Consider the following 24,997-nt stretch of genomic DNA (forward strand, 5'->3'; position numbering starts at 1 on the left):
GGCCATGGCGGCGGCGCCGGCCCTCAGCGCCGCGCAGCGCCCCCTGCCGCCGCGGAGGACTGCGGCTATCGCGACAGGCGGCTGCTGTCGTGAGGCGCCGCGAGTGTCACGAGCAGCGGCTGCGATGGGACCGGGCTGTGCCAGGCTCAGAGCGTGGGGTCAAGGGCGGCCGCGGAGTGTGGGCAGGGGAGGTGCGGGGAGACCTCATGGAGCTCCAGCAGTCATGGAATGGTTTGGGTTGGAAGGGACCCTGAAGTCCGTCCCATCTCCTGCTGTGGGCAGTTTGTGGGGCGTTCCTGATACAAACGAGAGCAGGCTCCCGGTACTAAAGTGATTTCAGTATTTATTATGAAAAAAGAAAGGCATAAAGCAAGGGGGCCCGGGCCAAGCAGGAGCGTTCCCTCAAGGATGGAGCAGCGCTGGCGCTGCTCAGCAGCGATGGTACCGATGATGTCCTCGATGTCCTGGCACAATTCAGTGGGTCAAAAGCCCCTTTTTATCCCGTTTTTTGTCCCTTTGGATTGGTTTCTTTTTAGATCCTTCACTTAAGGCGCTTGATTGCCCATTACAGTTTTGTCCAGGCTGGCTCGTGCTGCGCTTTACTGAGCTATGCTATATAATAACCAAATGAACAGTACGTGCTTAACCATCTATCAACTATCTTACAACAGTTTCTAAGCTATTTTTAACAATTCCCAAGGCAGACCAACAGCTGCTGTGGGCTGGATATTGGCACCTTCTTCTCTGTCCCTTTGTAGCTGTAAATTCGTGGTGGAGACAAAACATCCCACAACACACTGGGGACATTGCATGTGTTTTATTATTTTTAATAACAAAAATTTGGATCTGATCTTCATCTGTCAGCCCATGGGGCTGGGGGGCTGCACCCCAAATTCCCCCAAAGAGTGGGGCCAGGAGCACTGCCAGCCCCATGTCCCTCCAGTGCCACTGTGTGACTGAAAAATTGCCAGGTAATATTGGCTTGTGCATTTATGTATTAGATTTTGCATGTTGTTAGTGATTATAAGTAAATAATAATAATAATAACAATAATAATAGTAGTAGTAGTAGTAGTAGTGGTAGTAGTAGTAGTAATGTTAAAAGTATAAATTATAACTCTTTATCTGCTTGTTAATATAATATAATCTATCAGTTTAAGTATGCACAACTATTGCTCACAGAAATAGTTGTGAAATATAATATCTATTAATATAATAGAACAGAAATATAATATTTATGTATCACTTATGGAAATAATGGTGTGATGAATGTATTGTACAATATGTGAAAAGGCTTTTGTGTAACTAAAACTGTGTAAGGCCATCCAGTAATCAACCTGTCCAGGTGATAACCATGGCACAAACCAGAGCAGAGAGTACCATGTTAAATTTAATTTAATTTAATTTAATTTAATTTAATTTAATTTAATTTAATTTAATTTAATTTAATTTAATTTAATTTAATACTAAATCCTTATCAGAGGATGTGAAACAGCAGGATGGAGACACAAGAAGAAATGAAACACATTGACCCGAAACACAGGATGTCGTGCAGATGACCCGGAGTGTGAAGAAGTCAAACCAAGGAGTTCCCAAAGCATCAGAAAGTCAGAAAGAATGTTTGAATAATGCATGAGACACGTGAATATTCATGTACCTCAGCACTAACAGGATAAAGGTAACACTGGCTGTACACACCGGAGTGTTCTTTGGCTGTTGGCCAGGAGCACACCAGCACTGGAAATCTTGTCCTTTTAGCATGCAAGAAATAGATTTGTAGAAAATTTTTAAACCTGATCGAAGGTTTTTATATAGTAAGGATTTGTATATAAATTTTAAGGTAAGAAATATTAATTTAGAAATGTTATGGAATAGGAGAGATATTGTTAAGATAGAAATAGAAAGAAGTTTTAAAGGACAACCTTACAAAAAAAATTAAGTACTTTAGAAAAACTGAACTATGAAAGATACATTGTATTAAGACCCACAAAAAGTAATTTTGAGTGGTAAGCTTTAAAACATTTACAGTATGGTGTGGCCTAAACTGATAAGTCATGAAATGCTTGTAGTGTATTATGGAGTGTAATTAAGAAATATACACTACAATATATGTATAATATAACATAGCATAATATGTACATTATATACATGTATAATAATACACATCTATTCTATTCTATTCTATTCTATTCTATTCTATTCTATTCTATTCTATTCTATTCTGTTCTTATATATAGTAATAAATAGAATGGAATAGAATAGAATATGACATAATATGTACATTATGATATACATATAATAATGCACACATATGATATATATTATATTATATTATATTATATTATATTATATTATATTATATTATATTATATTATATTATATTATGTTACTATATATAATATATAGCAATGTAATATGATATAATATAATATAAGTACATTATATATATATATAATACACATATTATATATATTACATATAATATATATTATATATATTACATATAATATATATTACATATATTATATATTACATTATTATATTATATTATATTATATTATATTATATTATATTATATTATATTATATTATATTATATTATATATATAGTAATTAATTGAATGCAATATAATACACAATATGTACATTATATATACATATAACACACACATATATATTATGTATACTATATATAATATACTACATATATTATTATATATATGTATATATATAATATATATAATACATATAAATTAGATTAATATTTAATTAATTTTATTTTTATATTATTATTAATAGAATAGAATAGAATAGAATAGAATATAACATATATAATATAATATAATATAACTAATATAATATAATATAATATAATATAATATAATATAATATAATATAATATATACAATATAATATAGTATAGTATAATATGTATATTATAGTATAATTAAGAAATAAATAGCTTCTGATTGTAATAGCGTGAATTATAACATCTGCATTATCTCACCCTTCAAACGAAACTACAAATAGAATAAAACTTTTTAAAACACCTTTGAGTAAAAAAAAAAAAAAAACACCAAAACAAACAAACCAAAAAAACCCAAACTCAAAACAACATCATCCGACAGGCTGGATCATTCTTGTTATCACCCGTAGCGAACCCGCGCCGCTGCGGAGCGCTCTCTGTGCGTGTCCCGCAGTGTCCCGGGCCGGGCCGTGCCCTCGCTCCGTGCCCCGCTCGCTCCGTGCAGCTCCGCGCGTCGCCGCCGGGCCGCGCCCCGGGCGGGGCGGTGCGAGCGGGGCGGCCCCGCCGAGCCCCGGCCGAGCGCGCACGGAGATGGCGGCACCGAGCGGGAGCGTCCTGCCGGGGCTGCGGGCACGGCCCGTCCTGCCGGGGCTGCGGGCACGGCTCGTCCTGCTGGCGCTGCTGGCGCTGCCCCGCGCCGCCCGGCCCAGCTGCTTCTGCCAGGTGGGCACGGCCCGGGCACGGTTGGCAGCGGGAGGGAGGCTGGGCGCGGGTTCGGTGGGCAGGTCGGGGGTGCCCGGCGTGGGGAGGGAGCGGAGCTGCTGGGGAGAGCGCGCAGGAGGGCTCCGAGATGCTCCGAGGGCTGCGGGAGCTTTGCTGGGTGGAAAGGCTGGGAGAGCTGGGGGTGTTCACCTGAAGGAGGCTCCAGGGAGAGCTCAGAGCCACTGGCAGGGCCTGAAGGGGCTCCAGGAGAGCTGCAGAGGGACTGGGGACAAGGGATGGAGGGACAGGAGCCAGGGAATGGCTCCCAGTGCCAGAGGGCAGGGATGGATGGGAGATTGGGAAGGGAATCTTTCTGTGAGGGTGGGCAGGCCCTGGCACAGGGTGCCCAGAGCAGCTGTGGCTGTCCCTGGATCCCTGGAAGTGCCAAGGCCAGGCTGGACAGGGCTTGGAGCGCCCTGGGATGATGGAAGGTGTCCCAGGACTGGATAAGCTTTGAAGTCCTCTCTAACCCAAACCATTCCAGGGTTCTGTGGTTCTCTTCCATGCCACCTTAACTGTATTCTCTCCCTGCTCCCGTCGGTAGAGGGGAGTGCTCCAACTTGTTGAGCATTTCTTCCCCAGCTGCCCAGGTGCCTCTCCTGGGATGTTTCAGGGATATCATTGCTATCCCTGGCAGCTGCTCCATCCCCTCTCCTGCCTTGCTGCTCTCCCAGCTCTGCTGTCCAGGATTCTCCTGCCACCCTGCCCTGCCATGCCCAGGTGGGAGCTGGGCTGCTCTGCTCCCTACAACTCCTCTGGGGTTAATTCCTCGTGTTGTGTGCCAGGGGTGTCGCTGGGCACTCAGTGCAGCTTCTGCTGAGGTACAGAAATGGGAGAGCTGGGTACCAAGCCTGGATTTAAGGAAGAGATCACTCTGTAGTGTGTCAGTTCCTTCTGACAGCACTTTGCACAAGCAAAGTGGCTGCCCCTGGATCCCTGGAAGTGCCCAAGGCCAGGTTCTTCTTCTGAACACATCTCTTCCATGCTACTCTGAGAGCAAATTAGTCCTTTATTCACGCTGAGGAACCACAAAAAAAAAAAGTTTCTGCTCTACACGACCTGCTTGTAAGAATATTGCATCTGATTTCTTAGTGGTTATGATGTGACATGTTGGACAGGGCCTAGAGCACCCTGGGACAGTGGAAGGAGTCCCTGCCCATGGCAGGGGTGACATAAAATGGTTTTTGAGGTCCTTTGCAACCTGAATAATTCCTGTGATAAGCACATTTGCAAGATCAAGGAGTGAGGATGTCACAATGTCTTCAGCCCTTTATTTTGTTGCCTTTAAAAACAGGAAGCTTTTGTAAAGGCTACTCTTGCTGTATTAAATTTCTAGTCCTTAAATGTGGGTCAGGAATTGAGAATGGGGAAAGAAAACAAATGGAATTACACTCTTGGCTTTGGCTTTGCCTTCTGGGGTGGCTCTTGACACTTTCAGCTTCCTGTGGAAATGGTAAATAAAAACTCTGCTGATAAAGAATTGATAAAAGAAAAACATGCCTGTAGATTCTGCATCTCTGCAGGGTTTTTCCTTGCAGCTTCCTGTAAGCAGAGAGGTTTGGATGTTGAGTCAGGAGTGTGGAATGGGATAAGGAGCTGTAACCACTGCTGAACTGGCATTCTGGCATGGCAGGCACTGCCAGGGGCTGGAGGAGCTGCTGTGCTGCTCTGGGCACTGCTGGCTTCTTGCAATGCACTTTGCATTCTGTGGGGCACCCTGGTTTTCCCTAAAATGTTTAGAGCAGGATTTTTTATTACCTTTAGGAAAAGGTGTCATGTAGGGCAGCATTTCTCAGCCTTTCCAACCACCAAACCTTTTAAATCACACCTGAGGGCTGCCTCATCTTTTGGTTAAAATTAATCTGCTGATCCACTTGGTCTGGTGGTTTTTATTTGCCACCAAAGAAAACACAGGGCCAGCCTTCAATGATCTGCTTTGCCCCCTTTGTTTAGCTCCTTGCAGGCCTGGTACAGCTCTGGTTCCTCCTGTGAGCCACCTCCTGCTGCCTCATGAGGGGCAGAAGCCTCAGTGTGGGTGACTGGAGGAGCTGTGACTTGTCTGCCAGGGACAGGTGACAAGGTGACAAGGGCCACTTTTGGGAGTGCTGCTCCAGCAATATTCCAAGTGCTGACTCCAGCAGGCAGTGATTCTGGAATGGGTGTTGCTCTGCACCCAGGGCAATGCCTCACCTGCTTTTTGGCACTGTTATTTTACCTCCCTTCCTTAGAGACCAAGCAGCCCTGAAACCTTTATTAGAAACATCCATCTGTTGCTGCAAACACTGCTGTTTCAAATGCTGCTTTCTGCTTCCCAAGCTCTGATTAACATTCCAATATCAAAATCCCCTCAAATTTTACAGGCAGCTCATCCCCCCCTCGAGATATTCCTGTTTGCATCAGAGCTTTAGTCAGCCATGGCTGTCTCCTGTATATTCCTGGTAATTATTGTTCATTTGCTGTTTACAGGCTGATGCAGCTGCATTAAGGATGTGCTGCAGGTGTTTGGCAGAGGGGATTTTGTGAAGGTTTCCTGTCTGGCAGAGGGCTGGCTGCCTTTGGGAATGTTTCTGTGGGCAGGATGCTGTCATTAGGGGTGAGTGTGGCCGTGGAGAGTTTCCTCCCTGGCACCTGGGCAGGTTTTCAGGCTGTCCTTGTGTTCCTGTGGGGTTGGTGTTCACTCAGCAGCCTCTGGGGCAGGGATTCATTCCTAGCACAGCTCCCATTTCTCTGGCAAAGAGGAGCTCTGCTCTTCAGGAGGAGTTTCCAGGTGGAGAGAAGATCTTTGGGGGTACATTCTGCCCCTCTGCTCTGCTCTGGTGAGATCCCTGCTGGAACAGTGTCCTGCTCTGTGTCCTTGCAGACAGGAGGGACATGGAGCTGGTGGAGTCCAGAGGAGGCCACCAAGATGATCAGGGCAGCTCTCCTGGGAGGAAAGGCTGGGAGAGTTGGGATTGTTCAGCCTGGAAAAGAAAACACTTCAGGGAGGTTTAATTGTGACCTTCCTGTACCTGAAGGGAGATGGAAAAAAGGAAAGATGGACAGAGAGGATTCACAAGGGATGGAGGGACAGGACACAGGGAATGGCTCCCAGTGCCAGAGGGCAGGGATGGGTGGGAGATTGGGAATTGGGAATTCTTGCTGTGAGAGTTGTGAGGCCCTGGCACAGGTGCCCAGAGCAGCTGTGGCTGCCCCTGGATCCCTGGCAGTGCCCCAGGCCAGGCTGGACAGGGCTGGGAGCAGCCTGGGATGGTGGGAGGTGTCCCTGGCATGGTAGGGGTGGAACTAAATGGTCTTTAGGCTCCCTTCCAACCCAAACCATTCTGGGGTGCTGTGACAGCCCTTCAGGCCCTGGTTTGACCCCATCCTGGGTCTCCCATGTGAGATTCACTTCTGTGTGAGTTCTGGGAAACCGAGTCCTTGTTTTCTGGGCAGAAGATGGGGACAAACACCTGGAGTGGCAGATAAAGGTTCCAGGGCAGGTGCAGGAGTGGCTGTGCTCAGCTGGCTGCCAGCAACCTGCCCAAGTGCACTGGAAAAGATGAAAGGGAAATAATTTCATGGAATCATAGAAAAGGGACCCACAGGGATCATGGAAATCCAGCTCCTTTGTGCCAGGAAACTTCTGCTGAGGGAGCAGGGAAGGCATCTGCTCACCATCAGCCTGGGACTTGTCCAGAGGAGCAGGCAGTGCCAGGGAAGTTGGTACAGGCTAAACCCAACCCCTCAGCCTCTGTGGCACTCCCTTCCCTGTGCCCTGTTGTGGCTGTGGTGGGGGGTGCAGGGAAAGTTCTCCTTTCCTGCCTGTAATGGGAGATGTAGGAAAAGTTCTCCTTCTTTCTTTCCTGCCTGTAATGGGAGATGCAGAGAAAAGTTCTCCTTCTTTCCTGCCTGATTTTGGTGGGAGATTCAGGGAGAAGTGCTCCTTCTTTCCTGCCTGGCTGTGGTGGGAGAGATGCAGGGAGAAGTTCTCCTTTCCAGCCTGGCTGTGGTGTGGGACACAGCTCAAGGAGATCCCAAAATCCACTGCTCAGGGGATGTTCCTGTGACACTCAGAGCAGCAGAAGGAGGTGGGAGGAGCAGCATGGAGGGGAAGGAAGGTGGAGCAGAGGCCAAACCCAGGGATTGCACAGTCCCTGCTGTTGGTGTTCCCAGCACATGGGGTGGAGGTTGGATTTTGGGGTTGTGGCACCTCACCCTGGAGCTCACTCAACACCAGAGCCACTCCTGCTGCTCTGTCCCACTGGCACAGCCCTGCCCTGCCCCTCAGCCTCCTGCCAGCCTCTCACAGCCAGGGCAGATAGAGCAAACCCCTCAGCTGGTGATTCATGGTGCCAGCAGGCTCATGGCACGTGCTGGGGGCTGATCCATCCCTGCTCTATCTCAAACAGCTGCTCTCCTTGGCACAGGCTGGGCATGTAGGTAAATATTTTGTTTGTGGGGTGGGAGGAGGTGTTTTAGGGTACCACCCACAGGAGGGCACGTTTGACACGGAGCTCAGCTGCTCTGGCAGCAGGAGGTAAAGTCCCAAACCAGGTGAGGGCTGAAAAATGGGTTCTGGGGGGTCATGGAGCAAGAAGGAACCTCTGAAATGAAGAGAAATCCTGCCAGATGATCTGGCACTGCCACTTCCCTGAGTGTTAGGTTCTGGGGGGTCATGGAGCAAGAGGGAACCTCTGAAATGAAGAGAAATCCTGCCAAATGATCTGGCACTGCCACTTCCCTGAGTGTTAGGTTCTGGGGGGTCATGGAGCAAGAGGGAACCTCTGAAATGAAGAGAAATCCTGCCAGATGATCTGGCACTGCCACTTCCCTGAGTGTTGAAGTGGCTCAGCTTCAAGCTGGGCATCACTGGGGCTTTCACCAGGGCTCTGAGGAGCCTCAGCTCTTGGTGCTGCTTCTCTTCTGTGCTCCTCTGGCTGTAGTTTGTGCACACACAGCCTGGGGAAATTGCCCATTTTTACCCATTCTGGCTGAAATGCTTGGAGGAAGGAGGATTGAGCAGATGTGGAGTTTTCCCAGCACCTTTCCCTTTGCCCCTTGCCCCCACAGGTGTGTTCGGGGTGGCCCTGAGGCTGGGATTATAATAAACTGGGATTTGGAGAGCTCCAAACACAACCCCCATCCAGTCCTAAGGATTTGGGATCATCTTGCAGTGCTTCCCTGGTGGGGTAGAGCACAGACAACTTGTGGAGAAAGTAGTACAGTGATATTATCCATTCATGCATTTATTTCCAGCTCCTCTTGCACTGTTTTCCTGTTCTCTGACATCTTTTCCTACTACTAGAAGACAAAGTTAGATTACAAGGTTGCAGCTGAAGCCCCAAGCTCAGATCTTTCAGTGTATAACTTCCATGTCATTTCAGTCAAGAATCTTTCTTGTGTGTAGTCCCATGCAGTGTTCATCCTGCAAACTGAATTATTTAATTGCCTGCAGGGTATGCAAACCAAATAAAATTAAGTCCACGTGAGCTGCTGTCATCTCTTTTGGCTTGACAAGAAAAAAAGTGATGTTAGTTTTGCATCTCTGGATTTTATTCAGGACGAGCTTGGTTCTGGCTTGAATTGGTCACCAGACATAACAAAACCAGACCTGGCCCAAATGGTGCTGCCAGTGGGTGGGAACTCCAATGTTCCCACTTTTACAGGGATGTCATTCCTTTGGATACAGAGTGCAGCTGAAGATTATCCCCAAATCCTTTTTTAGGTCACTTTTAGACCCAACCTTTAAGCTTCCTGCCTTGAAGGATGTAAAGATTTCAGGAAATAAAGATGTGGTTGGTTAGTGCCTGTGGTTTGTTGTTTTGATGTGTTTTTTATAATGTCTATATAAATTTGCAACAGCTTTAAATTGGGTAACTGGATTAGCAAATTGCTGCTGTTTGTTTTTACAAGGGTGATTCAGGTTAGGGGAAATCTTAAATCACTGCTAATCTTCATTAGTGTGCAAAATGCAGGACAGAATCCAGTAAATGTGTGAGGGTGACACACCGAGCTGCAGTGTAAACACTGAAAATGTGAGTGAGCCTCCAAACCATGCTGCCTCAACAAAGCAGAGTTATTCCAGTGGGGTGGGGAATTGTGGCTATTTTTTCCCCCACCTCCCCATTTCATGTGACTCTGTGCTCCATTTCTGCATCCTCCTCTCTGCTCCATTTCCATGCTGGTAAATAGAATTTTATTTCAGTTGTTGTGTAGCTCTTGCTGGATTGTGAGGAGAGGCTGAGGGAGCTGGGCAGGGGCTCAGCCTGGAGCAGAGGAGGCTCAGGGGGCCCTTGTGGCTCTGCACAGCTCCTGACAGGAGGAGGGAGAACAGCCTCAAGTTGTAGCAGAGGAGCTTTAAATTGGATATTGGGGAAAATTCCTCCATGGAAAGGTTTGTCCAGCCCTGGCACAGCTGCCAGGGGGGATTTAAAATCTCCCTGGATGTGGCACCTGGGACATGGGCAGTGCTGGTTGAACTCAGTGATCTGTTCCATCCTGGATGATTCCAGGATTCTCTGATTTCCCCAAGGACTCACTGGGGGTGTGGGGGAAGCAAAATTACTTCTGTGTTGAGCAACTTTGTAATCTGCCAGTAATGGATGTGTCAGGAAACCACAGCTGAGTTTGCACTGCTTCTTTCTTTGTTGGTTTTATTTCCTTCAGGGCTTGCACAAAGCCTGTTGAGTAGTTCAGGATGATGCAAGAAGGATCCAGCAGATGCAGAGCAGATGTTTTTGTGCCAGATGGCTCTCTGAGGCCAGCAGGGGGACTGCTGCACTCATCACAGAGTCATGGAATGGTTTGGGATGGAAGGACATTGAAGATCAGCCAGTGCCACCCCTGCCATGGCAGGGACACCTTCCACTGTCCCAGGGGGCTCCCAGCCCTGTCCAGACCAATCCAAACCAAACCAAACCAAACCAAACCAAACCAAACCAAACCAAACCACACCAAACTACACCAATCCAAACCAAACCAAACCACACCAAACCAAAAACCAAACCAAACCAAACCAAACCAAACCAAACCAATCCAAACCAATCCAAACCAAACCAAACCAAACCAATCCAAACCAATCCAAACCAAACCAAACCAAACCAAACCAAACCAAACCAAACCAAACCAAACCAAACCTGATTAAACCAAACCAATCCAAACCAAACCAATCCAAACCTGATTAAACCAATCCAAACCAAACCAAACCTGATTAAACCAAACCAATCCAAACCAATCCAAACCAAACCTGATTAAACCAAACCAAACCAAACCAAACCAAACCAAACCACACCAAACCTGATTAAACCAAACCAAACCAAACCACACCAAACCTGATTAAACCAAACCAAACCAAACCAAACCTGATTAAACCAAACCAAACCAAACCAAACCAAACCAATCCAAACCAAACCAAACCAATCCAAACCAAACCACACCAAACCTGATTAAACCAAACCAAACCAAACCAAACTAATCCAAACCAAACCAAACCAAACCAAACCAATCCAAACCAAACCAAACCAAACCAATCCAAACCAAACCAAACCAATCCAAACCAAACCACACCAAACCTGATTAAACCAAACCAAACCAAACCAAACCAAACCAATCCAAACCTGATTAAACCAAACCAATCCAAATCAAACCAAACCAAACCTGATTAAACCAAACCAAACCAAACCAAACCAAACCAAACCAAACCAAACCAAACCAAACCAAACCTGATTAAACCAAACCAAACCACACCAAACTACACCAATCCAAACCAAACCAAACCAAACCAATCCAAACCAAACCTGATTAAACCAAACCTGATTAAACCAAACCAAACCACACCAAACCACACCAATCCAAACAAAACCAAACCAAACCAAACCAAACCTGATTAAACCAAACCAAACCACACCACACCAAACCTGAGAAAACCAAACCAAACCAAACCAATCAAAACCAATCCAAACCAAACCAAACCTTATTAAAACAAACCAAACCAAACCAAACCAAACCAAACCAAACCAAACCAAACCAAACCAAACCAAACCACACCAAACCAAACCAAACCAAACCAAACCAAACCAAACCAAACCAAACCAATCCAAACCAAACCAAACCAATCCAAACCAAACCAAACCAAACCAAACCAAACCAAACCAAACCAAACCACACCAAACCAAACCAAACCAATACTGATGAACCAAAGGAGTTTCTTTGGGGCTGGCATTGTGGCATTGCTGCCTGACTGGTCCCACATGCAAACTGCAGCTCTACCTCCCTGTTATCCTCCAGGAATGGCTTCCTGAGGCTCACCCAGGAGGGACCTGAGCTGGCAGCCTGTGCTCACTGCAGCCATGTCCCTTCTGCTTAAACTTAACTTGGCTTGCTGGGAAAAGGAAAGAAAATTAGGAATTATTTCATTCTCTGCAGTGTTAAAAAGCCCTGGCTGAGTTGTTTATATTTGTTATATATTTAGTTGTTGTATTTGATTTCTTATTTTTGATGATGTTGATTGTGATTTTATTGTTTTTTTCTCCCCAGGTTACTGGTTATTTAGATGACTGCACCTGTGATGTAGAAACCATCGATGCCTTCAACAACTACAAACTTTTCCCTAGACTGAATCAACTCCTGAAAAGTGACTATTTTAGATATTACAAGGTCATTCTCTCTTGCAAGAATTGTATTTATTTGTGTGCTGCTGCCTTTTTTTTTTTAATCTCCTGTGAACTTACTGCTGATCTTTTTAAAATCAGACACCTGCATTTTAACCCTGATCTTTTAAGGGTGCACTCAGTCAGTTGGAGCCTTCTGTTATGAGGAGAATCTCAATAAGATGCAATGTACTTTTAAGAGGATTCCAAAGATATTTTCTTATCCATTTTTGCCTCTTCAGCAACACATCAGTGAGAGGAGTTCCTTTGGTGAGCTGTGATTTAAAGACGCTGATGAGCAATTTAATTTATGATCCATAATGAGAGGATTCCCCATGGAAAACCTGCATCAGTTCCAGACCCTCAGGTTCACTGGTGGCTGTTGCTGCCAGAGATTCCATGGATTGGATTCCATGAGGTGGATTCTGGGTCACCAAGGAGTTGCTGGTTGGAACAAACAAGTGCAGAACTTGGAGTTTTCTTGGAAAACTGGGAAGGTTGGCTTGGCTGCAAGGGGGAGATGAGTTATTGAACAGGGTGATGTGTTCTTTGCAGGTAAACCTACAGAAACCTTGTCCCTTTTGGGAGGACAACAGCCACTGTGGGATGAGAGACTGTGCTGTGCAGCCCTGCCCCTCTGTAAGTGCCAAATCCATTCTTTTACCTTTTCTTTATTTATTTAACTTTTGCAGGGCAAGAGTTAACAGCAAACAAGTGACTGAACTTTGTTATTTTAGTTACAGCAAAACTGGGGCTCTGATGGATCTTTCATGGGTGCAGCAACACTGCTGGCCCTAAGAAAGGCCAAAATCCTAAATTCTGTAATGATACTAATTCAAGTTTCAAGGCAGGCTGGGATTTTAACAGCTGACCCTCTGCAAACAGCCAAAAACTTCTCCTGGTCTTTATTTTTCCATTAGTAATTAGTTTTCAGGGCAAATCCATTATAGTTTTTGTGTTAATTGACAGAATTTGTTGCCCATGAGCTGCACTGTGATTTAATTTTGGCTGATGAATTTCTCTCAGAGCTTCCCAGCCCTGTTGTAGGAGAAATGGCTCTTTGAGCATCCCATTTCCAAGGGCACTCCTGTCCCTGTATCCTGGACAAAGGGGTTTTGTTCCCTCAGCTGTAAGAAAACCCCCTGAGTGCAGATGTCTGCCCAAAACCAGGGCTCAGGAGGTGAGGGAGTCACAGCTTGGTGGCCCCTTTGGGGACATTTCATGTTTTGGTGTTGACAGCCAGCACAGACTGTCTTACTCCCTCACTCTTGGGTTCTAAAATGGAATTATGAAGTTGGTTTTTTTTACACCTCAAAATAACCCTAAATGTTGTTTAAATAACTTTTTCTTCCTTAAAAAAAAAAAAATCTATTTTTGGTAGTGATTATGAGTAATGTGATGGAGTTCTGTTACAATTACCTAAGTTTTAGCTGAAAGTTGTTCTTATTTTAAGAACTGACTGTCCCTGCTGTTCTTAATTAAATAATAGTAATAAAAATAACTCTTATTGCTTAATTTTTCTTTTTACCATCACAGCATTTGCTCCTGTAGAAATGGTTCTATTGCCTTCCTACTCCTGGAGAAAATAGAAGTTGAGGAGAATTTTGGGGCTGGTTGTGTGGGGCTGACATTCCATGATGGAATGGTCAGAGGGAAGTTTGGAATATCATGTGTCAGGGGCTGGTAGATGAAAAATATGAGGAGGCACCTGGGTTCCTGCCTGGCTTTCCCAAATTCCTGCTGGGATAAGCAAAGCACAACCTGATGTAGCACCTGAGGAAGGCTTCAGACCTTTGGAGAAGAGGAATCTTGTGATAGATTAAAAACACAATCAAAATAAACCACTAGGAATGTTTCTTCTCCTTGGTGTGGGGAGGAGTGAGGGGTTGGATGTGCTGCAAGCTGGGCTGAGTGCTGTGGTCACCTCTGGCAGCTGGGGTGACACCCCAGACCTTTCCCAGAGATGGGGCTGAGGGGTCTCACCAGCCCCACAGGTGGCACTTGCCTTGTTTTGCCTTTCAGGATGAAGTCCCTGATGGAATCAGAGCTGGAAGCTACAAGGTGGGTGTGGCTGAGCACAAAAGGATGAGGGGGGTTTGTTTTGTGGTCCAGTTTTGTGCCACAGAAGTGACAAGGTTGGAAAAGACCTGGAAGATCATCGAGCCCAGCTGTCACTGCACCAGCCCCTCAAGTACCACATCCATGTGGGGCTTGATCACTTCCAGGCATGGGAACTCCCCCACCACCCTGGGCAGCTCCTTCTGATGCCTGGCAACCCTTTCCAGGAAGGAATTTTCCCTCATATCCAATCTAAACCTCCCCTGGCACAACTGGAGGCCATTTCCCCTTGTCCTGTCCCTGTTCCCTGGAGCAGAGCCCGAGCCCCCGGCTGTGCCCTCCTGGCAGGAGCTGTGCAGGGCCACAAGGGCCCCTGAGCCTCCTTTGCTCCAGGTGAGCCCTGCCCAGCTCCTCAGGGATTCTGCAGCCCCTGCCCAGCTCCTCAGGGATTCTGCAGCCCCTTCCAGCTCCTCAGGGATTCTGCAGCCCCTGCCCAGCTCCTCAGGGATTCTGCAGCCCCTGCCCAGCTCCTCAGGGATTCTGCAGCCCCTGCCCGGCTCCCTCAGGGATTCTGCAGCCCCTGCCCGGCTCCTCAGGGATTCTCCAACCCCTTCCCAGCTCCCTCAGCCCCTCCTGGTGCTCCATTCCCTTCCCCAGCTCCATTCCCTTCCCTGGACCCTCTCAACGTCTTTTCTGTCATGAGGAACCCAAATCTGCCCCCAGGCTTTTAGCGTGGCTCAGTAAATGTCAGAATGTTCTTTAGACTTGGAATTTTACTCTCTTCAAGTGCTTGGAGAGCACAGAGGCTGTGAGGTGGCTGTGCTGGATGGAGCCAGGTGTTCTGCCATCTCCTCAGGAGTTGGTGTCACCAGGCACACAAAGCTCCCAAGGCACTGCCAGGGCTGCAAGACTCGTCAGCATTGCACAAACCTTTGGGACATCCTGTACAAACACAGTGAGGCTGAACCATGAAAGCCTTCCTGGGGCTTAACCTCTGTTAATAGTGCATTGAAGGCTAAATTAAAACAGAAAATAATTTATTTTTTAACCCTCATCCCTCCCCACCCCTTTGCTTTCCAACCCAGTACTCAGAAGAAGCCAACAGCCTCGCCGAGGAGTGTGAGGAGGCCAAGAGGCTCGGAGCTGTGGATGATTCTTTGAGGTTTGACTTCCTTTGCCATAATCCTTCCTTGTCCTGAAGGAAATCTGGGATCAGAGCCCTCTCTGAGAGTTTTCCCCTCGTTTTTTGCAGCAAGGAAACTCGGCAGGCAGTGCTGCAGTGGGCAGAGCACGACGACTCCTCAGACAGCTTCTGTGAGGCTGATGGTATGGGCACCTGCAGGGATGGCAAGGCTGGCATGGGATTTGTGCACTTCTGCACAGCTTTAAATCATGGAATGGTTTGGGTTGGAACTGTAAAGCCCATTTATTCCACTCCCTGCCATGGCAGGGACACCTTCCACTATCCCAGGGTGCCCTGACCAGCCTGGCCTTGGACACTCCCAGGGATCCAGGGGCAGCCACAGCTGCTCTGGGCACCCTGTGCCAGGGCCTGCCCACCCTCACAGCCAGCAATTCCTTCCCAACATCCCACCCATCCCTGCCCTTTGTCAGTGGGAAGCCATTCCCTGTGTCCTATCCCTACAGACCCTGAGTGAGAGCTCCTCTCCCACTCCCTGTAGCCTCTTCAGATCCTGGAATGTTGCTGTGAGGGCTCTACACAACCTCCTCTTCTCCAGGCTGAACAGCCCCAATTCCAGAGTAATATATCATCAAAACAGCATTTCTGCTCCTTCCCACCCCCCTGACCTGAGTATTTTGAAAATAATACACAAATATTTCTGACAAAGCTTCCTTGCTGCTCTGGGCCTTGCTGTGTTCAGCAAGGTGGGGCAGAGGTGGCTGGGTCAGCCTTGGGAAATGTCATTTTCCCTGAGAAAATCGTTGTCCCTGAGGCAGCTGTGCTCCACAGACACCCATTCTCCTGATGCTGAGTACGTGGATCTGCTCCTGAACCCAGAGCGTTACACTGGCTACAAGGGCCCCGATGCCTGGAAAATCTGGAACAGCATTTATGAGGAAAACTGCTTCAAGTAGGTGCTGTGGGGTCCAGTTCCACCAGCCTGAGGCTGCTGGTTTGTGCAGAGGAGCAGAAATCAATCCTCATCTTCCTCTTTGCTCCAGTGCCTGTGCAGGGTGGGATGCACCAGGGACAAGACATGTGGCTGCCCCAAAAGAAGAGAATTTACTTTTCCTTTCTGTTTTTCCTAAAAAAAAAGGAGAAAGCAACACCAACCTCCCACAGAAACCCACATTTTGCTCTATCCTTTCCCTTCCTGAGCAAAGTTAAAGCATGGAGAGGATTTTGGATCCCCTCAGGCTGTTTGAAGTAGCTGCCTCTGCTCTGCTCTGTTTGTGCACACAAGAGACAGTAACTAATTTACATCTCTTAATTAAATTATTTTTTTCTTCCTCCTAGGCCTCAGAATGTAAAAAGACCTTTGGCATCTGGCAGAGGTGAGTCATTCATTTATCTCACTGAGTGGGTTAGTAGTGAACTGATCCCAGCTCCAGGAGCAGCAAATGTTCCCTGGGCTCCTTCTCCTGCTAGATCAGAAAGATCTTGTAGCTCTTGACCAAGTGTAGAATTTTGTGGCACCTGGAAGTGGGTTTTTCTAGCATCCATTGTGGAGAAAGAATGTCTGATCTTGCAGTCCTGGAAAAAAGGTGAGTTTTGAAGGGGTTGGGAGCAGGGCTGAGCTCTCCCTGGGTCCCTGAAGTTGGCAGTGCCAAACCACCTGTGATGGCTGGAAATGAGAACCTGGCTGGATCCTCCATGGAACCACCCAGAGAGCAGCTCTGCCCTAGAGCCAGGGCCAGGCAGGGTCAGTGAAAGCAGGGAAGGATTTGGGAACAAGAGATCATCATCAACCTCCAGCAGCACCCTCTGCCACCAGCTCCTCATTTCCCCCTGAATCATGGAGCTGCTCATCCCCCCTGCTGTGACCCTGGTGGGAAGGGATGGCTCTTCTCCTGCTGAAGGAGATGTGCAATGTCCCTGGAAATATCAGCTTGTACTTCCTTTGCAAATATTGATCCCTCCTGCACTGGTCAGGTTACTCAGCACTGTTCTCATCCGGTGTCCTCAGTGCTGCACTTGGGCTTTCTGTGTTCAGAACATTCCCAGACCTCCCTGGAGAGGATCCTTCTCTTGTCACAGCAGATGAGCAGAGCAGCAGTTGCACTTTGGAGCCTAATTTTGGTTGTGTGTAATGTTTTTATTCCCTTTTTCTCTCTCTCCCTCCACCACTTGTGCGTTTTTCCCCAGGAGATGACGGAGGTGAGTGGCACTGTTTGTTTTTACTGCCAACAGAAACAAGTGGGGTGTCCTTATCCTGCTGTCACAGGCTGTGCCTCAGATCGTGCACCTGCTTAGCAAAATCATTCATCAGGAAAACCAGGAATGGGAGGCATGGCATTGTAGGAAATCCTGAGTGGGATCACAAGGATCAGAGCCCAGCTCCTGTCCCTGCACAGACCCCCAACAATCCCACCCTGGGACCCCTGGCAGTGCTGTCCAAGCACTCCTGGAGCCCTGGGGCTGTGCCCATTCCCTGGGGAGCCTGGGCAGTGCCAGCACCCTCTGGAATAGTGGAACCTTTCCCTGGGTCCTGTCCCTGCTCAGCAGAGTGAAGGGAGATCCCTGTGAGCTCGCTGTCCCAGCCCATCCTCCTGTGAAGGGTTTAAAAAGTCCAGCAGCACTTTTTTAACAGCACAAGTCCAGTCTGAAGGCAGTCACTCAAGTGTGAGGAGCCTTTGGGGACAGGAATTGTTCTGGGATATTTTCAGTGCTTATGACTGAGAAAGCTTTGAACAGACTCATAATCCCGAATTATCTGGAGCTGTAGGAGAGGGGTGCCCAACTCTGTCAGGCCCTGGGAAGGGCTGCTCCCTGCAGTTCTCCCTTCTCCACAGCATTTTCCTGTCTCCAGACCATCCCCAAATCCTGATCTCCAGATCCCTTCCCTGCACACAGAGCAGGCACCGTGAAACCCTGCCTTGTGCCATTCTGCACGCTCGGTTGCACTCTGTGGTTTTTTTGGTTGCTTGCTTTGTTTGTTTCATAAAAATATCCCTCTCCCCAGTGTGGCCACAAGAGGAAAGCAATCCCTGATCCTTGTTTTTCCCTGCTGTGCCCCCCCAGCCCCCTGGGGAAAGCCCACGTGCTGTTTGAGTTGCTGCCATGCTGTGTTAGGGAAGCATCACTCACAAGGGGGGGCAGGAAAACTCTTTCCCTGCTCTTTTAATGCTCCTTTCCCAATTTCTGCAAACTGGAGTGGGCAGAGGCTCCTCTGGGGCCAGCCTGGAGGTGGATTCAGGGCATCAGGCTCGGGCTGTTCCCTCACTGATGTGTTTTCATTTCTTTCCAGGGCACACGTTTTACAAGTGGCTCAAAGGTAATCCTTGCTCTGAACGTGGCTGCTCCTCCTGGGATGGACAGGAGATGGGAAATGGGATTAGTGGCCACTCTCAGTGGGATTAGATTCCTGCCTCACAATCCAGTGAGTGCTTTCTGTGTCTTTAACTGCCCTTTTCTTTGCAGGGGTCTGTGTGGAGAAAAGAGCTTTCTACAGGCTCATCTCTGGTCTGCACGCCAGCATCAACATCCACCTGAGTGCCAGGTACCTCCTGCAAGGTAAATCCTGCTTCCTGCCCCACTCCTCACTGACACCTCCATGGCTCTGCCAGGTGCTGCTTGGAGCCTGTTCCAGCAGGACTCAGGCCAGTTTGTGCTCTTGCAGCACCCAGCTGCTGTAACAGGGTCAGGGATGCAGCTACCTCATGCCTCCAGGTCTGACTGCATGTTCTGTACCAGCCCTTCCAGCAAATATTCCCTCTGTTCTTCCTCCAAGGTTACTTTGGAGTGACTGTGGGTTGAGGCTGTTCCTTCCCAGCCTGGTTTTATGATGGTCAGTCCAGCAAGAACCTCACCTGGACTGGGAAATGCTTGGCTGGGCTTTCCCAAGGCCATTGAGCCATTTCCATTGAGCCATTTCCATGTCCACTTCCATTTCCAGCAACCATTTCCATGACCATGTCCATTTCCAGCAGCCATTTCCATGACCATGTCCATTTCCAATAGCCATTTCCATGTCCATTTTGATTTCCATGTCCATGTCCATTTCTATTTCCAATAGCCATTTCCATGTCCATTTCCATTTTCACTTCCATTTCCATTTTCACTTCCATTTCCATTTCCATTTCCATTTCCATTTCCATTTCCATTTCCATTTCCATTTCCAGCAGTTATTTCCATGTCCCATTTCCATTTTCACTTCCATTTCCATTTCCATTTCCATTTCTATTTCCACTTCCATTTTCATTTCCATTTCCAGCAGCCATTTCCATTTTCACTTCCATTTCCATTTCCAGCAGTTATTTCCATGTCCCATTTCCATTTTCACTTCCATTTTCATTTCCATTTCCACTTCCATTTCCATTTCCTTCCCATGCTTTGGTCCATAAATACCTGGTCTGAGGAATCCCAGTTTCAACCCTGGACTTGAAAATCAAAGTGATTGCTATGGAATTTGGGAAAATCATTTATATTTAACTAAATAATTGTATTTAAGTGTCTGCAGCCCACTTGGACCTCACCTGGATGTGAGTCAGGCCAGGTTGGAGTTGGGAGATGGGATAATGTGGGAAACATCAGAGGCAAGAGATGAGCTGGGGCTGCAGCATCAGCTTGGGATGACTTTTATATCTTCCACTATGTATTTTATAGAATAATCTTAAATACAGGGGAACTCTGCTTTTAACCTTCATCCTCCATGGGGAAAGCTTCCAAAACTTTGGGATGATTGGGATCTACAAGTGTGTGAGATATAAGTATAGTGAATTAGTATTAGTATAAATTATAGTAGTTATTAGTATTAATTATATATTATTTATATATTATGTTATTTATATGTTATTATATGATATTATATTATATGATATGATATTCTATTATATTACATTACATTATATGATATGATATAATATGATATGATATGATATGATATGATATATTATATTATATTATATTATATTATATTATATTACATTACATTATATTATAGATCATGTCATATCATATTTACATTATATTATATTATATTATATTATATTATATTATATTATATTATATTATATTATATTATATTATATTATATTATATTATATTATATTTATTAGTATTAATTATATTAGTATAGTGAATTAGTACAGGAATAAATATTAGTATAGTTTATCACAGCGTCAAAAACTCAGAGTTTTGGGTTTTTAGTTTGGAGGTAGAGAGAAAAACAAGATGAAGGATTTTGAGCATTATCTGATCTCCTCCTTGTTCTTCATCTACTCTATTTTTACAGTATTAATAACACAGAGTGATTGGTTAGAAAGAACCACAACACAAATATTGGGTGAACAAACAAATGATTAATTATTAGTAGAAAGGTAAAAATAAAATACATTCTAAAAGTTAATTAAACAAAATAACTTCAGAAGACCTTAAACCTTTGTGTCTTGTAATTTTTAGCACTTTTCTCTTTGTACACTAAGTCTAGTATGTAAACAACATACTAAACTATTGATAAGAGAAAAAATAAAATTGATAAGAGAAAAAATAAACAACAACCTAACCTGTAGCTTTTTGGTACCTTTCTCTTTATACACTAAGTCTAGTATTTAAACAACATACTAAACTATTGATAAGAGAAAAAATAACAACCTAACCTGTAACATTTTAGTTAAAAAATAAACAACAACCTAACCTGGAACTTTTAGTACCTTTCTCTTTATACACTAAGTCTAGAATGTAAACAACATACTAAACTATTGAAAAGAGAAAAAATCAGCAACAACCTAGAGACCAAAAAAACAAAATATCCCATTTGTCTCTCAGTTCTACACAGAACTTTTTAGGGATGTCCCCATCCAAAGAGCCTTTGGGGGGTCCCACAAACCCCCCCACCTCTCACTGCTTTGGGGTTTGTTTCTGTCTCAGATTCGTGGTCGGAGAAGAAATGGGGCCCCAACGTCACGGAGTTCCAGCAGAGGTTTGATGAAGCCCTCACCAGTGGGGAAGGGCCCAGAAGACTCAAAAACCTTTATTTTCTGTACCTGATTGAGCTGAGGGCCCTCTCCAAGGTGCTGCCCTTCTTTGAGCGCCCTGGCTTCCAGCTGTACACCGGCAACGAGCGCCAGGACGCGGAGATGAAGCACCTGCTGCTGGAAATTCTCCATCTGGCCAAGTAATTGCACTCAGTGCCTGGGGACAGTGGCTCTGCCACCATCCCTGTGTGCCTGACCTGACATGTCAAGCTCCTGGAAAGGCAGTTCTGGCTTCTTCCTGCAGCCATTTGTGCAGTAGGATCATGGAAACATGGAGTGGTTTGGGTTGGGAAAGAGCTTTTGAAAGGTCGTCTAGTCCAGCCCCCTTGCCATGAGCAGGGACATGGAACCAGTGGTGTAGTTTTGCTGGGAACACATTATTAATATCTGTATGCAAATTACAAAATTTGAGTAATTAGTCCCACAGTTTAATTAGTCCCATGGTTTAATAGCCTTGGCTGCCTTTTGGATTTAGCAGAATTGAATTTAATAACTGCCTACGTGTTAGCCCTAAAATTGGCTACCTGTGTGAGTCATCTGTGGGATACCAGGCCTGGCTTCGTGTTTGCAACAAAAAAAAAATCCTAAATATCTTGGTAACAGAGGTTTGGGCTGGTGGATGGAGTTTGGAGTAAAAGGAATGGAAGATATTGGAACCAGACAGAAATGGGTGTCTCCTAAAGTGATCAACGTTTGATTTATCTCCTCACCCTCCTGTGCTTCTGTCTGTCAGCACTGAAATTGCTTAAAAACCATTGAGCAATTGGTGATAAACTCTCCAAGATGAGATGCCAGCTCAAATTGGAAGGGAAAATACAATCAAATACAAATTAGAATGACATCAATACAAATTTGAAGAGAAAATAAAATCCCAGGGTGGTTTGTGTTGGAAGGGACCTTGAATCATCTCATTCCATTCCTTGGGAGTGGATATCAGATGAAAACCCCTCTGGGGATGTCCAGTGGCTCCCAGCTGTGTTCATCCCAGCCCTGACTGCAGCCATACATCCAAGGAGGGCAGAAATCCAACTCTCATCATTCCCTTCCAGGTCCTTCCCGCTGCATTTCGATGAAAACTCCTTCTTTGCAGGGAATAAAAAGGAAGCTGCCAAACTAAAGGTAATTTCTGCCAAGGACCCCACTGCAGGAGGCTTTTCCTACCTCAGTCCTGCTGAATTCCAGGATTAATTCAGATTAATGCCTGGATAGAGCCCTAATTAATGCCTAACCATGAATGTCTTTCCCCCCAGGAGGAATTCAGGCTGCACTTCAAGAACATTTCCAAGATCATGGACTGTGTTGGCTGCTTCAAGTGTCGGCTGTGGGGGAAGTTGCAGGTGAGATTTGTCAGCAATGTTTGGGATCTCTGGGGCTGGGATTGGCCCTTGGACCCCAACCAGGCCCTGGATAGAGCTCAGGGCTGCTGATTCCTCACCTGGGCAGGCAGCAGGGAGCAGCTGGAAGCTTGCTCAGCCTGGGAAACTGGGATGAGGCAGGAGAGGGGAGGGTGCAGAGCCTGGCTCCATGGAGGGAGATCCTCTTGGCCTGGAGGAGGAGGAGGGAGGTTTGAATGCTGCTGTTCAAGGCCCCTCTCTGATCCCTGCACAGACACAGGGCTTGGGCACAGCACTGAAGATCCTCTTCTCAGAGAACCTCATCGAGAAGATTCCTGAGAGTGGCCCTTCCTATGGCTTCCAGCTGACCAGACAAGAAATTGTGGCCTTATTTAATGCCTTTGGAAGGTGAGTTTGAGACTTTCCCCTCTGCTTTTGCAGTGTAGTCCCAGTTTGAGCTCTAATTTCAGCAGTTTTGGTGGGGACTCCTGCACTGGTCATAGTCTGGTACCAGGTGTTGGTGTGGAGTACCACAGTTGGAATGGTTTAAAATATTCTTTATACTCTGCATTTCTGTAAGGGAATCAAGGAAGCATTTATGCTGAGATACAAAGAATTTCATCATTTTTAAGGGACTGTGTGACTGTCCTTGGAGCACATTGTCCCAGGCAAGGGCTGTTTTCCTTAAGCCTCTCCCCAGCTCATTCCCAGGTCATGATGGCATTTTTAACAGGAACCCATCAGTCCAGCCTCTCTGGATGAGGAGTTTTTGTCAGAAAAGGAGGATAATGAGGCCTTTAGAGGGGATTTCAGGACACTCTGGTTATGCATGAGCTCTTTGTGATGTTGAGAGACCAGGAGTTTCTGGCAAAGAGGATTTTCCAAGGATGAGTTCCTTAACATCCCATTCCCCTGTGAGTCCCAGAGTTTGCTTTGAAAAGAGGCAGGGGAACAGTGAAGGGCCTGGTTGTAACCTCAACCTAATTTAGCTGCAATTCCAAATCTTCTCTTCCCAAGAGCTGCTTGAAGCTTTGCTGGATGCAGCCCCTTTCTCCCAGGTTTTAAATAATTCACTACATCAATGTTGCTGTAACATTTCCCTTTGCTTTCCTTGCACACAGGGTTTCAACCAGCGTGAAAGAACTGGAAAACTTCAGGAATCTCTTACAAAACATGAGGTGAATTCAGTGGAGAAAGAGAGATTTGAGGACAAACACCATCATTGCACCACTCTGACTTAAACCATGGAAACCACTTGCTGGGCCTCATTGTCTGTTACCTGCTGAGGAGATGTTTTATACAAAGGGAAAAAAAAAAAAAAAGCTATTTTTTGGTATAAAAATGGGGACTACGTGTAAATTTTATTTTATATATTGGAAGATCATTTGGAATAACTCTTTTTGAAATATTGCTGTGCTATTTGAAGATGAATCAGACCCATGGCCTTGCCTTTGGAAGCTGGAGGTGGGGCAAGAACTGTGCCATTGAATAAATTTGGGGGAAATTCCTTGTCTGCTCCATCATTCCAAGCACTCACAGTGTGCCCACACCAACTTCTGCTGCATGCAAAAACAACTGCAAGGGATTGCAGGAGCTGCTGCTGTCCCAAGGTGAAATCCTCTTCTTCAGAATTGCTCTTCTTGTGGCAACAGGGAGTTCCTGGTGCTCCTTCCAGCCCTGGCTGCACCATCCAGCAAGGACTGAGGGCAGGTTTGGGTGTGGGAAATGCTGCTGGAAAACAAAACAGCCCCTCCAAGGCTGGGTCTGTGTGGAACCCCTCTGCTTTCCACCCCAAACTGTGGGGAGAGCACAAGAGGCAGCCTGAGCTTTGGCTGTGTGGGTGTGGATGAAGCTGGGCAAGGAATGAAGGAATGAAGGAATCTCCAGGGCTGGAGGTGCTGCTGGGTTTGGGGGAGCCAGTGCTGGCAAGGACAAAGCAGAGCCCCTGGCCAGAAATGTCTCCTGGACACTGGTGTGAGCACATTGCACCTCACGGGATGGAGACACAGAACCAGGCAGGGCCTCCCTGAGCTGGGAGGGCTCCACATGTGAGACCAGGGCAGCTCCTGGCCCTGCCCAGACCCACAACAACCCCACCCTGGGCATCCCTGGGGCTGTGCCCATTCCCTGGGCAGTGCCAGCACCCTCTGGCAGCAGAACCTTTCCCTGAGATCCAACCCAAACCTGCCCTGGCACAGCTCCAGCTGCTCCCTCAGGGCTGCAAGCAGAGAAACACCAGGGGATAAAATAAACCCCCAGTGCCACCCCCAGAGCCCATCCCACAGCAATCGCATGTGCCAGGTCCTGGCAGGGC

At 46.4% G+C, this 24,997-nt stretch overlaps 1 protein-coding gene across 1 annotated transcript; it reads left to right on the top strand.

The window, feature by feature from the left end:
* Nucleotides 1–4: 4 nt before the first annotated feature.
* ERO1A (endoplasmic reticulum oxidoreductase 1 alpha) lies at nt 5–24,190 on the top strand. Its single transcript, XM_058026732.1, has 17 exons — nt 5–89; nt 3,199–3,467; nt 12,021–12,140; nt 12,689–12,772; nt 14,156–14,194; nt 15,277–15,353; nt 15,444–15,517; nt 16,164–16,284; nt 16,671–16,708; nt 17,520–17,531; nt 18,622–18,648; nt 18,795–18,887; nt 21,243–21,489; nt 22,399–22,468; nt 22,600–22,686; nt 22,958–23,091; nt 23,805–24,190. The coding sequence occupies exons 1-17, from the start codon at nt 5–7 to the stop codon at nt 23,863–23,865; spliced, it is 1,638 nt and encodes a 545-aa protein (XP_057882715.1). The 3' UTR covers nt 23,866–24,190.
* The last annotated feature ends 807 nt before the right edge of the window (nt 24,191–24,997 follow it).

This window comes from Melospiza georgiana, chromosome 6 (genome assembly GCF_028018845.1).
Source record: "Melospiza georgiana isolate bMelGeo1 chromosome 6, bMelGeo1.pri, whole genome shotgun sequence".
Taxonomy (NCBI): domain Eukaryota; kingdom Metazoa; phylum Chordata; class Aves; order Passeriformes; family Passerellidae; genus Melospiza; species Melospiza georgiana.

Coding starts and splice junctions, on each gene's coding strand:
- ERO1A (XM_058026732.1), top strand. CDS start 5: ATGGCGGCGGCGCCGGCCCTCAGCGCCGCGCAGCGCCCCCTGCCGCCG. Junction 15,518..16,163: donor CAGCTTCTGTGAGGCTGATG/GTATGGGCACCT, acceptor TGTGCTCCACAG/ACACCCATTCTCCTGATGCT. Junction 21,490..22,398: donor GAAATTCTCCATCTGGCCAA/GTAATTGCACTC, acceptor ATTCCCTTCCAG/GTCCTTCCCGCTGCATTTCG.